The sequence below is a fragment of the Ipomoea nil genome, unplaced genomic scaffold, assembly GCF_001879475.1.
Source record: "Ipomoea nil cultivar Tokyo-kokei standard unplaced genomic scaffold, Asagao_1.1 scaffold2926, whole genome shotgun sequence".
NCBI classification, from domain to species: Eukaryota; Viridiplantae; Streptophyta; class Magnoliopsida; order Solanales; family Convolvulaceae; genus Ipomoea; species Ipomoea nil.
Window position 1 is genome coordinate 3,606,478 of NW_017619354.1, and position 15,564 is coordinate 3,622,041.

The window sequence follows — 15,564 nt, forward strand, 5'->3', positions numbered from 1 at the left end:
TAGCCAAATTCCAGAGCTGTTTCTCACAGCGCCTCCACAACCAGCTCGACTAAGGTCAGGTTTTGAGCTTCCATCGACGTTGACCTTAATAAAGTTCCCCTGAGGTTTGATCCAGGAGATACATTTCCAAGAGGGGGTTAGTGTCTGGGAATTGATACCTGAGGATTTTGCGAATGCTGAGTCTATTTTCATAAGTTGGTTGGTGATCCATCTACACTTGGAATCCAGGGGGAGCTCTTGATTTCTGAATATTGCATCATTTCTCCAACGCCAGAGCCACCACGAGATGATGGCGAAGAGATTAGCTGTGCTAGCAAGGAATTTAACATGAGAATTGTCGGTGATTCCTCGGTTGAACCATTCACTAAAGGTGCTGGAGTTGTATTTGGTCGTGAAATCAGGGAGGAGGCGTAGCTAGACTGCTTCCGCCTTTGGGCATCTTCTCAGAACGTGTTCTGTATCTTCTATAGCCGCAGGGCATGCCCAGCAGTTCATGTTGAGGGTGAAACCTCTCTTAGCTCTATTGGCATTAGTCATTGCTTTGTCATGTTTCATAAGCCACAAAAACATCCTCATGCGATTCGGAACCTTTAGTTTCCAAATGTTTGTCCAGGCGGTCATATCAGCTGAGTCTGGGTCGTTGGCAGCTAGGTTATACGCTGAAGACACTGAGAAACAGCCAGATGACTCGTTCTTCCATACAAGCTGGTCGGGGAGGGTATTATCTGTAACAATGAGGGTAGTAGCAAGCTTGTCGAGCATACTTTCTGGGAGGAGGTCATTGAGGGCATCCCACTTCCAGCCGGCAGAGTCATTCCAGTAGTCTTGTACTCTATGAGTAAGACTGATTTCTGGGATAGCGTTGGTGGCACTCTCGCTTAGGGGTTGGTTGTCTAGCCAAATGTCCTGCCAAAAAAGGGTGTATTTCCTATCTCGGACCAGTTTTTTCAGACCTGCTTGGAGAACGGGGACACTCATGAGAATTCCTTTCCAAGCATTAGACATGTTGCGTTTGGGACGCCATGATAACGGGGAGGAGCTTGAGATGGAATATTTGCTTTTAAACACTTTTGCCCATAGAGAATTTTCGTCTATCATTAGCCTCCATCCTAACTTGGCAAGGAAAGCGATGTTCATCTCACCAAGTCACCGGACGCCCAGACCTCCATTGGATTTGCGTTTTGTAACTGTATTCCAATTGACCAAATTGCATCTTCTTTCACCTTCGTTGGCACCCCAGAGAAAGCTGCGGATAAGTTGTTCTATGGATTGGATAACGCCTTTAGGGAGTTGATCCTTTTAAAAGGGGAATTTTGCAGTTATTGGTGGGACCCAATGAAGGAGAGTTGCCCCCGTAATTCTCTTTTTTTTTTTTTTTAAATATTTTTTTTTTTTAGATTTTAATTTTGTTCTTTTTTTTTCCTTTTTCTTTCAGGTACAAAAAAAATCTGACAGGCTAACACAAATTTTTTTAAAAAAATAAGGTAAAGCAGTCACACGTCAGCGAGCGCGTGGCGCGCTGCGTCTCCAACACGCGGAGAAAGAGGAACTTGTGTTGTCATTTATTATCAGAGTGGGACTCAATAAAACCCATTTTTTGCAGGAGTTAAAAAAAAAAAAAAAACAAAAAAACAAAAACTTCCCGCACTAGTTAAAAACTCAACTTCGGTTTTCTCATCTACAAAAACCAACAAAAAATCATTGATAATGGTGCTCTTAGAGCATCACCAATAATTGTACCTTTTGAGGAGTTTTTGCAAGTCTGACTAGAAAAGAAAAGATGGAGGGGAAGAGAAAAAAATAAAAAAAAATAAAAAAAAATAAAGATTTACACACCCAGTCAGGCATGTGCAGTACACGGACCGGATTGGGCTCAAATTCCTTGTCTTCTTTCTTGGTAAGGCCCACAAAGCTGACAAAAATCTTGGTCTTTCATCAAAAACCAAGGTTCCTTTCTCTCTTCTCCCTCTCTTCCACTTCAACATGGGACTCAAAAACAACACCAAAAACCACTTATGAGGATGCTCTTACTAACAAGTATAAAAACACCTCTAACAACTCTTGGCAGGATTATAGGGGATTTAAGATTAGTCTTAATGTATAAAAACAGGGAACAAGCAACCAGAGAGGTACACAATGGATGACCAACAAAAGGGCGTTTGGCTTTTTAGAACCTGGCTAAGGGTTTTTTTTTTTTTTTTTTTTTTTTTTGTAGATGTACACAGGATTTCCAGTCTCCATACCAAACGCCAAGAATCAAATCCGGATGAATAAGTCCCTTCCACTCAACCACACCGCCCAAGTAAGAACCTGGCCAAGTTGCTACTACACAAGAATAGCATTTGCCGTTGAGGCTCAAAGGCATATCCTCTGACAATGTTGAAGAGGATTTGGACCATAAAAGTCCAATGCTCCTTCACTACAACCAAATCCATAAGAACGTACCCGGTCCTCGTACAATTGTACACAAGGGCAAAGTCCATTACTAAATCACTTGCCATTCTATAATAAATATTGTTCCTTGTTACAAACTGAGAATAAGTTTTGGATTGTCCATAATCAAACTGCTCTTGCTGAAATTTAAAACTTGGAAAAGTTACACTAGGCTAGTGTGAATAGAAGAAAACAAGATACAAAGATAATTGATTTTTCAACAAACTCAAGGAAAACAGTCATGTTTCAATAAAGGGCAAGCAAAATACAATATCAAGTCCAAAAACCTCAGAATACATTTTTCATGATTCATTTTAGCACTGTATCCAAAACTACACCTGACTCAGGCTATATCTTCAGCTCTTGCCAGCTTGCTTTTCCTTGGCTTTCTGAATCTTCAGCACCTTCTTCACAATCTTTTGCTCTTCCACCAAGAATGCTCTGATAATCCTACAAATCCAATACAACACAGTAGATTGGATCATCACTCTAGTAATATCTTTTGCATAATTGCACACACAAGGTAAAAATAAAAACAATCTGGAAAGCATGCCAGATGTAGACAAGAACTTACCTTTCCCGCACAGCACCGCCTGATAATACTCCACCATAAGGACGGTTCACAGTTCTCCTGTTCCTGGATAATCTAGACCTCTTGTATTCAGCAGGCCTCAAGTGTGGAATCTGAGATTAGGTAGAATTTTATTTAAAATTTTTAATTCAAATCAACATCAATGAGCAAGGATGACATGCATCACTTTACCTAATAAACTAGGTTTCCATTCCAAAGCTTAGAATAATCGGAGTATCACCCAAACCACAAGGTATTAACATAACATAACATTTAATTCAGCTAAACAAAATAAAATTGAAGTACAGAATGCTATCCTATACCCATATGAAGATTAATTGATACCATATTAAGTAGAATTCCCACCAGAAGCAAAATCTAAGCGTAAAAATACCAGTTAAAACAAACATTGATATGAAGCAGCAATAATTTTAGAATCCCAAAGGAATTTTGAAAGAACGTGGATCAATTAGAGTTATGACATACATTGTTATACATACAAATAGTACACAGCACTCTCATAGTTTTTTAGTACCATCATTTGATGTAAACAAAGCTGAGGCTGGGCATGAACATTAGACATCAATATAGTTTTCTCATTAACTTGATTGGTAGGAGAGGGTGGCATCTAGGTGATAGTAGCAGGGTTATGGGGATTCCGGTAATCGCTCGTGGTACAATGTTAATTTGCCATATTTAGCAGGAGGAAATAATGCTCAGCTTCTAGTGTAAGCAGCAAAGGTTTAACTACCACAGAGAGAACAAAGCTAGACACTCTTCACAAAATAAGCCCACATTTGAATTGCAAAATAGAATTCAGAATAAGCCCCAACAAACTATAACATGTATATATTCTCAAGCTCCCTACTTATAGTCAATCCCTAAGCTGCAAATAAAGTATAAAGTTAGATGCATTTAGAGTCACAGTCAACTTCTTCGCTACCCATATACAAGAAAAACATCTGGGAAAATACATGAAGGAATGATCTAATACACATCACAAATCAGTATAAACATCAGAAAATAAAAACATATTCCTAACCCAACTCTCAACTCTTATGAAAACTGGGAGAAGAAATGCATACCCCTTGGATTCTCTTTCCAGTCACAGGGCACTTGGGTCCACTAGCTCTCTTCTTTGTAGTTTGATACACTAGCTTCCCACCTATTCACAATAAATTTTCGATACAATCAATCCCAAAATCACATTTTGGCACGAACATAACAGAAGCTACAACTAAACATACAAGCATATGCATACAACCATAGTAACTTCAAAATTCTGAATTTCAAGTTCCAGAAATGATAGATTTAAAAAGTAAAAACAACTTTATAAAGGAAAAAATGAAATACCAGGGGTCTTGACAACCCGGTGCTGGTTGGACTTGGTGGCATAGCTATGGCGCTTGCGATAAGTGAGGCGCTGCACCATTTTCTCTCTCCAAATTCTGAGTGCTGAAGCTGCGGAGGAGAATTGGGAAAGAAGGGTGTTCGGGGGAGAGAGCGCGTTTATAACCTAGGTAAAGCAACGATTGTCGCCCTAGATCGGACGGCTGAGATTAGAGGTAAAAAACTGGACTGGGAAATATACTCTTTAAGGCCCAGTTCGCATGTGAACCCAATTTATTTGGGCTTTTGATTATGTTCAGTAATTTGGGCTTTCTGTCCATATTTGATATTTCCATCTTTGAATAACTAATCTCAAAATAATACTAATCTCAAAGATTTACTAAACATGATATTACGAAAGAGGCTAATTTTTTAAAATTAATTATTAAATTTGATCAATTTTATAATTAATGATTAAAATGAAGTGGCATTTGAAAAACTACTAAATTTTTATTTTTATTTGTATGGTAAGGAGAGAAATACACAATCACTATCTAAAATTATAAAAGTGTGCACTAAATAAATCAAGCTTGTGACCATCTAGGTATGACTGAATGGGAATCATGTTTCGCCTACTTGGTGACCCCTTTAAGGGATTTTTTTTAAAGTTACATTTCATGCAAATAACTTTTACAGATCTACATAGGGGTGTGAAGGTGGACCGAAGTCTGCCAGCTAACCTTAAACCGCCACGCAGTGGAACGAGTTAGGGCCTAGAGTTTTTTTGCCTGTGAAAATGCAGGCCTTGGGGACTTAGCCTGCACGAGTTGGCGAGCTATGCCGACATTTCATAAATCACAAACAAAACATTAAAATCTTAACAAATGTAAATTTAATATTATTTAAGTTTAATTATTTTAATATAAAATAATAATATAATAATTTTTTCTTTTTGATGTTAGGCCAGCAGGCTAGCTCGCGAGCCCGCATAAGACGGATTATAGTTGCATAATCCTTGCCCGCAAGCTTTGTGAGTCCCCACAAATATCTACGAAAAAAACTCGCGGTGAGACAGATGGACCGGCATTGAAACCCCTAGATCTCAATTTTGAAGATTCCTTTCCCACCCTCTCCATTTGTTAAGGATCAATATAGAATGAATATAGAGCCAAACACAAATCTTACGGAAACAACCTCAACAGTAGGGATGGCAATTACACCCGCCCCCGATGGGGAAAATCGATCCCCGCCCCGACGGGGGCGGATTCGGGAAATTTTTTCGGGGAACGGGGGCGGGGATGGGGAATTTCCCCATCCCCGCAGGGGACGGGGACGGGGAGGGCATTCCCCGCCCCGACCCCGACCCCAATCCCCATTCCCCGTTCCCCGTCCCCGATTCCCCGTATAATATATATATATATATATATATATATATATATATATATATATATATATATATATATTACATACAGCTAGCAACCATGTATCTGACCAAGTTCAAAGATGAAATGAAATGAAAATACATTACATTGTATTTTGTCAGTGAGCGACAGTGTTAAGTATTTTAGAGGAGGAATAAATTTTAGATTTTGTTGTTATCATCTCCTTTAATTTTGTCATATATATATATATATATATATATATATATATATTATTAATCAAAAATCAAAAACCCCGTTTTGGAATACAGGAATCACGTACAGTATGGATTAATTGTATTAGTTCTATTTAGTAATTAGTGAGTCTTTATACAACATATATATATAGGCAACATACACTAATCACAGTATTAGTATTTAGCATTTTATATATGCTGTGTTTATGTGTTTTGTTTAAAGATTGCATGCTTAAAAATTTAAATTTTTGATAATATCATAATATAGCTTTTTTTTCTTCTATTAGCATAATTTAAAAACGGGGCAGGATTCCCCGTCCCCGAAAAATCCCCGCTGGGACGGGGATGGAGAATGGGGATTTATTTCAGGGTATGGGACGGGGACCCCATTCCCCGCCCCAGCCCCGTCCCGTTGCCATCCCCAGGGACGGAGGCAAAGGGGGGGCAGCTGTCCGCCCTCACCCCACCCCTACCCCTACCCCTACCCTATATATAGCCTTTGTATATATATATATATATATATATATATATATATATATATATGTATGTATGTATGTATATACAGTACATTATAAGTATAAGTATTACATAACAAATTATGTAATCAAAAGCTTTAGTAAAGTAGGTGGTAAGAGGTGTGTTTGGATTTAGAAATGGCTTGGGTTTGAGTCCTTGCTTGCACAGTCACAACTTTCTACATTTTTTCTTCAACACAGTTAAATTTTGGCATTCATATATATTAATAATGAGATGTCTTTCTTTTTTATAATAATAATGAGATGTATATATCACTTTTTTTTATATTAATGCAAGGTCACAATCTTCTACATCTTTGCTTCAACACAATTAAATTTTGGCATCCACACATATATATTAATAATGAGATGTCTTTTTTTTTTTATATAATAATAATGAGATGTATATATCACTTTTTTTATATTAATAATGGAATGTATATATAACTTTCTTTATATTAATAATGGGATGTGTAATTTATAATGTGTTTTATATTCGAATTGTTTTATCAAATTAATTATGTTTCATATTTTGTTATAAATATTTTTATAAAATTTTAATATGTTTTATTTTCGCAATATCCAACAATATTTATTGTTATACTTAAGTGTTTCATTTTTTTTTCAAAATTTCTCTTTTCTTTTAATTTTTTGCTCCCACCGAAAAAAATTCCCGAATTCACCACTGAATCCAGCCCTAATTGTTTGCCCCTCCTCAACATAATTTCTGGCTCCGTCCCTGGCCATCCCTACTCAACAGTCAATACACACATCCTCTTTAATCATTATTCCAAATTTGAAGCAATAACCTATATTTTCTTCTTAAAAATTCTAGTTTCATGAACTTTGTTTCTCCTGAACCCGAAAAAAAAAATTAAAAAAAAAAAATCTTTTGTTTAGTTCGAAAAGGACACCCCCAAAATAATAATAATAATAATAATTTTTCTTTGTTTTTGCACTACCTCACATGATTGACAATCTTTTTAGATGAAAGTATAATTTTCATATTATACTCTTTTACATGCGCAAATTATGTTGTGCATGTTGCACACGGTTGCAAAATGACACCGTTTAATATTATGGAGTAACGGTGCCATTAGTGGCACCGTTTAACTCCACCAATTATTTTTTTTCTTTACAAAAACTCCAATCGACGTGTAATTATGAATATATAGTTATGCAATTCTGAATATATAGTTATGAAGTTATGGATATATAGTTATGAAGTTATGGATATATAGTTTTGAAATTATGGATATAGTTCTCTGTGAACAAGCACTTTAAGAATTCTGAATATGGAGTTATGTAATTATAAATGTCTAGTTGTGAAATTATGAATATATGGATATATGAAATTATGAATGTGTAGTTATTATTTCTGAATGTACTGTTGTCAAATTATGAATATATAATTATGTAATTCGATCTTGATATATAGTTATGAATTTGTGGATATATAGTTATGAATTTATGAATATATCCTACTTTTTGAATACGAAAGGAAACCGTCTAACATCATTAACTACAATTCGAACGAGTTTTTTTTTTTTTTTTTTAATTAATGAAACGGCGTCGTTTTGCAACTGTGTGTACCGTGCATGGTGCACACGGTTATACAGCATAACGATTGTTTTACATGTTAGAGGATAAGTAAGAACCCTACCGCAATCAAAGAAAGATTCATGAAGAAGATGATTTTTAATGGCCCACATAAGTATTGTCACCGAAATTGGTGATGAATCAGCACTACTTTGGGATGGATATAGACATATGTATATAGTTGCATGATTGCAAAACAAGGGAGATTGCCTCTATTATAAGGTACACTAAAGAGCTTGGGATTTGTGATAGGGGTGGGTAGGTGGGTCATGAGAAAGTATGACTTGATTTTAATTCAAATCAGTCAAATTAAATCAAAATTGGACATCTATTAGACTATTATATTAAGTATAATCAAAACAAGATTGTCTAATTTCTTAAGCCTTGCAAATGAAGAAATAAGAAAGGAAATATAATTTGGTGTGGCGCATATTAAAATCCATATCCCTTTTAATTTGGTGTAGTAGCAACTATAGTGATAAAATTTCAATTGGAATTTTTCTATTTGTCAAGTGAAAAAAAAAATAAAAAGATAATTAAAGCGTTGAGGTGATTATCACCCAGATATGCCCGTTGACTACTCTTTTATATACTAAATAAGATTGTTGTAGTTGGTTTAAGAGATTTTTTTTTTCCTCCTCTTTTCTCCTCATCTCTTTTCAAAATCAACATCTTTCCCAAAAAAAATAGGACAAGAACCACTTACGAGGAATGCCCTTTATGTAAGCTTTAGAGTTCTAAAGATAAGTTGAAGTATCGTGAATCAAAATTATTGTGAGAAACTTATTAGAAAAAAGATAATATTTTTCTTAAAATTTATATATCTCTATAAAATGACATAGTTTATTAAATTTTGATTTATAGTTTGGCTTATGATTCAATTTGTTGATATTTTTGCTTTCGGCTAGATTTTGGGTTGGGTATAAGTCAAATCAAAACCATATCAAGAAATTTGGATTTGATTTAAACCAAACCCATAGTTCCGGTTTCCGTTTGAATCAGTTGTTAGTTTGGTTTGTTTTTTCAATTTATTCGGCTGGCATGCCCTCATACCCCTCCTTACTATTACTAATGGCCCGTTTGGTTCACGGAATAGACCAGAAATGGCATAGCATTCCCAGTAATAGGCTTATTCCGTTGTTTGGTAACCATTTATATTACTAAGAATAATATTCCTGGTAATAGTCTATTACCTCAAATAAGGTAATAGCTATTACTAGGGCCCCCTGGTATTAGCCTATTACTGAACGCTCAGGAATAGATTTTAGAATCTATTTCCTTTTTTACCCCTTTCTTTAACCTAATTTTTTTAATCATATATATAAATTTATCCTATTTCACCACCGTCGTCGCCGCCACCACCATCACCGCCGCCACCACCATCATCGCCGCCGCCACCACCACCATCATCACCGCCGCCGCCGCCATCACCGCCGCCGCCACCACCACCATCGCCGCCGCCACCACCACCACTATCGCCACAACCGTCACCGCCCCCACCACCACCGCCACCCCCACCACTGCCACCGCCGCCACCACCACCGCCATCGCCACCACCACCATCACCACCACCGCCACCGCCACCACCATCGCCGCCGCCGCCGCCCCCACCACCGCCACCGCCGCCGCCGCCCCACCACTGTCACCGCCACCACCACCACTACCACCCCAGCACCACCACCACCACCGCCACCACTACCGTCACCACCACCGTCACCATCGCCACCATCACATATTTTTATAAGGGTATTTTTGTCTTTTAAAACATATTTCATTTCTATTTCTTAAATCAACCAAACACTGTAATATAATTCCTAAAGTCTATTCCTTCCGCGAACCAAACAATAGAATACAAATCCTATTCTATTCCTTGCCTATTCTATTCCTTATGGAATAGCATTCCTATTACCTCAAAATTCATTCCGTGAACCAAACGTGCTGTAAGTGAAGTGAATATGCTCTGATTAGTTCTTGAGTAGTAGATTGTGAATAAAAACATATTATTAAAGTTTCACTTAATGAATGTAATAGAGTAAGTAGTATTCAAAAAAAAAGTTTTACTTAATGTGATCGACTATTTGTGAACATACATTATTAAAGTTTCACTTAATGTGACTGGCTATTTGTGAATATTAAGCAGTGATCCTTTTGCTCAATAGGACAAAGGAATTTCACCTTTTGTAGGTAAGGTGAAGTGGCTTTGACTTCAAACTTCAAAGTCATTCTATTACTCAACTTTATCAATAATTGAATATGCTTTTTTTTTTTTTTTTACTACTGACTATGTTATAATGTAATATCTGTCTATACATATTTTCTCAAGTACATATTAAAGTTATCATTGGGAAATCTGTGATCTCCCATTTGAGAGAATTACAGTTATATTGCTTGACAACAAAGTCTTTGGCAATTGAATAATGTGTCTAGTTGACCTCGTAATAAATTTAAGCAGTTATATTTAACGCCATGGGAGATGAAAGCATCAAAGCCAATTGCGGTTGTTCATCAATTCCAACAAGGAATTGATTGAAACATAACAAGCTTTATTGCATCCTTAAACTTTTGGGAAGTTCACTATCTGTTGACATGTTTCTAGTTTTGATGTTTTGAGTATTTATCAGTTCTGTATACAGAGCAAGAAAAAAAGCACCTCAAAAGTGGAGCTTCTAAGTTCTAACTGGGGAAAAGCAAGCAAGAGGGCTCTACACTAACCTTTCTACCAACTATATTAATGTTGTTTAGCTTCTTTTTACACCATACTAAGTGGTCTCTGGTTAACCTGGGCAAACCTAGGACTTTGGCCACCAGTCTGAGTTCCACTCGAGAAATGAACACCGCCTGGGTTTCATTCACTCTTCCTTCTTGCTGTTTTTGGAACTTCTTCACTATGCAGTTCCCACTCCTCTGTATTTCCTTCAGTTTCCTCTCCTTCTGCAAATCATTCAAATATTACCATCACCATAATATATATAATATATATAGAGAAAATTGTCAAATACACCCCTGAACTTTATATCATAGAAGTCAATTAGTCCTTCGAAATTTTAAAAGTTACAATTAAGCATATCAACATGTAACTTTAGTGTATTGAAATCCAAAACTATGTTTGTGACATGTAATATCAGGTCGTTAGGGTTCCGACAATATTCCGTCTACTTCGTGGGAAATTAGCCCTTTCTCTATATAAAATAATAAATGTGTAGTCTTGGTGTCATAAACTGAAAAGCAAACCTTTTGATGAGTTGTTGTGACATCCAAAAGAAGCTCAGAATCTGCAGGATCAACATGAGAACTATGAACCTTTACAGACAAACCAGCTTCATCCTTATCAGCATGGAGAAATTCCCAGAATGTATGCATTGTTTTCTTAATGATTTCAGACAACTTCACAAGTGAAATGCTATCTGTTCCTTCTTCAAATCCCACCACCTTCTTTTCCTTAGAACAATCATCTGCAGATCAAGAATAATAATCAGAACCTACCCTCATAACCATGCTAGAGATCAGGTCAGAGAGTTCAAAATTCAGAACTTATGAACAAATAAATAATGTTTAATTACCTTTAAGAGCAGGAACCTGGAGAAAGCTGCGAAGAATGCATCGGTTTTTAGCATAGTACTGAAGCCTATGCCCCTGATAAGGCTCATCCTCGACGAACCGCTGCAGTAGAACTTGAAACTGCTGGAATTCCCCCGCGACATGGTTGTAGGCACGATGGCCCCCCCGGGCATCGTATTCCAAAAGCTCCTTCGTTTTGCCATACTGCCAACACAGTATCTCCCATGACAGACAAGCTTGTCCAACATAAACCACCTCCAAATTGTGGCTCAGCTCAGAGATGGACTTGTGTGTTTGATCAACATAAATCCTTCTTAGCTTGTTCCCACACAGGCTTGGCAATGCTAAAAGCTTGTTCGACGAAAACAATGACTTTTTGCCCAATGTAAATGTTTCACAGTCTTTCAACTGCAGGAAACCTACATTGATCATCAAAAACAGGTCGGATCTAGACATCTAGTCATCATTCTACATAGTCAAAATTCAAAAACATAAAGAAAGTTGACATGGGATTTGCACTAACAGGAAAGACACCGACTCTTGGACCACTCAAAGTGGAAATTAAGAAAAGTCGGCAAGATTGCAATAAAAAAAAAGTTGTTGATTAGACCATTGACCCTACTGAAAATAATATTGAAAGAAAGACTATGAACATTAGAGAGTGTCTTTAGGTGATGGAAACCCACTAAGCAATTTTGTTTTCTTTCAACGGTTTGCGAATATAATAATAATAATAATAATTAATAACAATCATACTATAACTGTTGTGGTAATTAGAAGTTTTTTTTTTTTTTTAAACTGCATAAAGTGAAATGAAGAAGATTGAGACTTACTGATGGCGTTTAAGGTCTGGTAATTGAGAATGTCCAGTTTTCGCATTTTTTCTGCATAGCATTTGTAGAACTTCTGGATTTCTCCCATTTGGTCTTTGTACTCGAGTTTTTCGTCGATTTTGAGTGGCTTTAGATCATCAGCCATCTTTGGAGTTTCGCATTCTTCTGAGATGGTAGGCAGGCATCTGATTCTTGAATTTCTCATTTCCATTTTGATCTGCTGTACTAAGTTCTGGTGTTGCAACAAGATGTCTAGTTCGTCGTCTTCTTCTTCTTCGTCTGAATCCGAGTCCCAGAAGCTCTGGTTCAGCTGCTGAGCTTCAGTTCTCTTATGCTCATCTGGGAATCTCATTTCCTCACTCTGCATATTGTGTTCTGGAACTCGGATATCACTTGAATTCTGCAATGGCGGCTCTGAATCTATGAACCCTTCATTAACATCTGTAGTTTTATCTCTGCTCTGAGCTGATTCTTGATCATTAACCTCTGCTACAGAAATGGTTTCCTCTGCTGGTTCTTGATCATTAACCTCTGCTACACAAATGGTTTCCTCTGCTGATTCTTGATCATTAACCTCTGCTACAGAAATGGTTTCTTCTGATTTTTCTTGATCATTAACATCTGCTAAAGAAATGGTTTCATCTGCTTTTTCTTGATTATTATTAACCTCTGCAACAGAAATGGCTTCCTCTGCTTTTTCTTGATCATTAACCTCTGCTACAACAGAAATTTCTTGATCATTAACCTCGGCTACAACAGAAATTTCTTGATCATTAACCTCTGCTACAACAGAAATTTCTTGATCATTAACCTCTGCTACAACAGAAATGGTTTCATCTGCTTTTTCTTGATCATTAACCTTTGCTGCAACAGAAATGGTTTCCTTTGCTTTTTCTTGATCATCAACCTCGGCTATAGAAATGCAACTTTTTGGTTCTATGGACAGTGAATTTTCTTCTTCTGGGCAATTAGGCTTTTCGACGGAAATGATATTCTCTGCCGCTCCAGGATCATCATCGGAAGAAAACTGCGAATCGTGGATAAAATGATCGCCATCAACGTCCACCGCAGAATGATCGGAATCTTCATCGAATGTAGTCGTCACTTTTTCTTCTTCTAAATTGCTTCTTTGAAATTGCGTATCACCGTAATCAAGATTTAGACCCTTCTCATTCTCAGGACAAACAAACAATTCTTGAACCGTAAACCTTTTCGTTTCAGGCTGTTTCAAGAATCCCCTGACATCATTCCCAGAAACGAACTGATACTTGCTGGAACTCGCAACCAGTTCACTCTGCAGAACAACATTGGACTCAAAATCCGTGAAGCTCCGGAAAACTCCTTCTTGATCGTCGTCATCTTTTCCAGAAATGAACTGATCCTGGCTAGTGCCGGCAATCAGTTCAGTCTGCAGAAACTCAAAACCCGTGAAATTCCGGTAAACTTCCTGATCATCATCGTCTTTTCCGGAACGAATCGCCTCAAAAACTCGCAAATCATTCCTGCCCTTCAATCTGCAAGAGCCATGAAACAACCCCCACAATCAGAAAAAATAAATAAATCACAGAGCTCTAAAAAAATCAGAGAAAAATCCAGACTTTTTTACCTGTTCATCAGCTTGGCCATTTGCCCAGGAAAACTGAATACGAGGGCACATAGAGAAACCAAGAAGATCCAACCCAACCCAAACATTGTTCTATATACACAAAAACTGAAAACCAAAAACTATATGGAAAACCAACTAAAGTAGCTTTATAGGGATGAATTTCATGATGATACGCAAGTGAAAGCAAAAGAAAAAGCACTAACTACTAGGCAGGCAGGCAGCATAAACAATGGAAGATGGCAAAATCTGTGGAGAAAAATGGAAGGGCATATGTGCTAACATGGTGGCGAGGATTGTGGGGAGGAGAGAGGAAGATTTTCACACAAGTCATGAGAGTGAGAGGTACGTCGAACTTCATGACTGCAAGCAAATAAGTGTGCTGCCAAAATGCGAAATGTGACTTGGATTTTCATGACCTCTATTGTCGGTTTGGACTTTGTGGGGTCCACGCTTCCCGTCCCAGACGCTCCTTTTTTCCAATTAATGTATCCGTGGCCTACTGGCCTGTCGTCAAATTGCCGTTGCAAAGCTTTAAAGTCGTGTTTGGGTGTTTGCCTTTGGAGTTTTAGTTTACTTTCTAAGGTCAGGAATGGCAAATGGCAATATCCCCGCCCCACCATTCCCACCCAATTTCCGTGCACCCTGCAAGGAATAAACTTCTACCCTATTTTCACCTCGTATGAATGATACGGATGCGGGTAATATTCAACCGTTACAGTCAACATATAACTTTAATCATTAATATCATATTTTAAATTTAATAAATAAAAAATTATACTTAACAATTTTCAATATTAGTGTGTGGGTTTTTTTTTTCTTCTTTTTTTTTCCATTTTTGATTCCACAATTATTATATAATTTCCATATTTGATTTTTAATTATTAACTTTTTTCAAAATTGATCCCAAATTTTTTAAAACATTGCCAAATTTGACCTTTCTGCCTAATTTACCATCACTGGTGACTAAATTTTTTAGTTAAAAAACACAGAAAATGACAATTTTATCTTTCAAAATAAGTCACTTGACATTATACACTCATGTTCAATAACATAAATATACAAATTTGATCACTGGTGACTGAAAATTAGAGTAAAAAAACAAATGCGACAATGTTTTAAAAGTTATAGGACGAAATGTGACAATATTTTAAAAATTGAGGGACCAATTTCTTAAAAATGTAATAGTCAAGGATTAAATGTAGAAATAGTTTAAAAGTTGTACGACCAAACGTGAAAGAATAAACTCTTAGGGAATGTTTGGTTGGACAAGAAAAAGTTTTCATATAGAGGATGTTTGGTAAACAAGAATATCAAATCTTCGTAGGAATTTAAAAGGTATAAAAATTATATCGATGTTTGGTGCAATTTTTGACTTGGAAAACTTCAAGATAATGTGAATCTAATTCTATGATATCGAAGTAAATCCCATATATGGGAGGAAGGATTTTTTTTTTTCCTGGGTAACTTATATGAGAATCTACCAATTTATTTAATTACATTTTTTT

At 36.8% G+C, this 15,564-nt stretch overlaps 2 protein-coding genes across 9 annotated transcripts; both read right to left on the reverse strand.

Annotated features, from left to right (window-relative positions):
• Positions 1 to 2,556: 2,556 nt before the first annotated feature.
• LOC109161814 (60S ribosomal protein L34) lies at positions 2,557 to 4,514 on the reverse strand. Its single transcript, XM_019310343.1, has 4 exons — positions 4,358 to 4,514; positions 4,090 to 4,169; positions 3,008 to 3,117; positions 2,557 to 2,883 (listed from the first exon to the last, which is right to left on the reverse strand). The coding sequence occupies exons 1-4, from the start codon at positions 4,434 to 4,436 to the stop codon at positions 2,790 to 2,792; spliced, it is 363 nt and encodes a 120-aa protein (XP_019165888.1). The 5' UTR covers positions 4,437 to 4,514; the 3' UTR covers positions 2,557 to 2,789.
• Positions 4,515 to 10,587: 6,073 nt separating this feature from the next.
• Positions 10,588 to 14,426, reverse strand: LOC109161808. 8 transcript variants are annotated; one of them, XM_019310330.1, is made up of 7 exons: positions 14,060 to 14,426; positions 13,265 to 13,967; positions 13,028 to 13,165; positions 12,454 to 12,937; positions 11,623 to 12,039; positions 11,294 to 11,514; positions 10,588 to 10,993 (listed from the first exon to the last, which is right to left on the reverse strand). In XM_019310330.1, exons 1-7 carry the CDS (start codon positions 14,143 to 14,145, stop codon positions 10,736 to 10,738), a joined length of 2,307 nt encoding a protein of 768 aa, XP_019165875.1. In that variant the 5' UTR covers positions 14,146 to 14,426; the 3' UTR covers positions 10,588 to 10,735. The 8 variants fall into 8 exon arrangements, with proteins under 8 accessions (XP_019165875.1, XP_019165873.1, XP_019165874.1 ...); XM_019310328.1 differs by having other exon boundaries at positions 12,454 to 13,165; positions 13,265 to 13,804; positions 13,835 to 13,967; positions 14,060 to 14,425; XM_019310329.1 differs by having other exon boundaries at positions 12,454 to 13,165; positions 13,265 to 13,312; positions 13,361 to 13,967; positions 14,060 to 14,425.
• Positions 14,427 to 15,564: the final 1,138 nt, after the last annotated feature.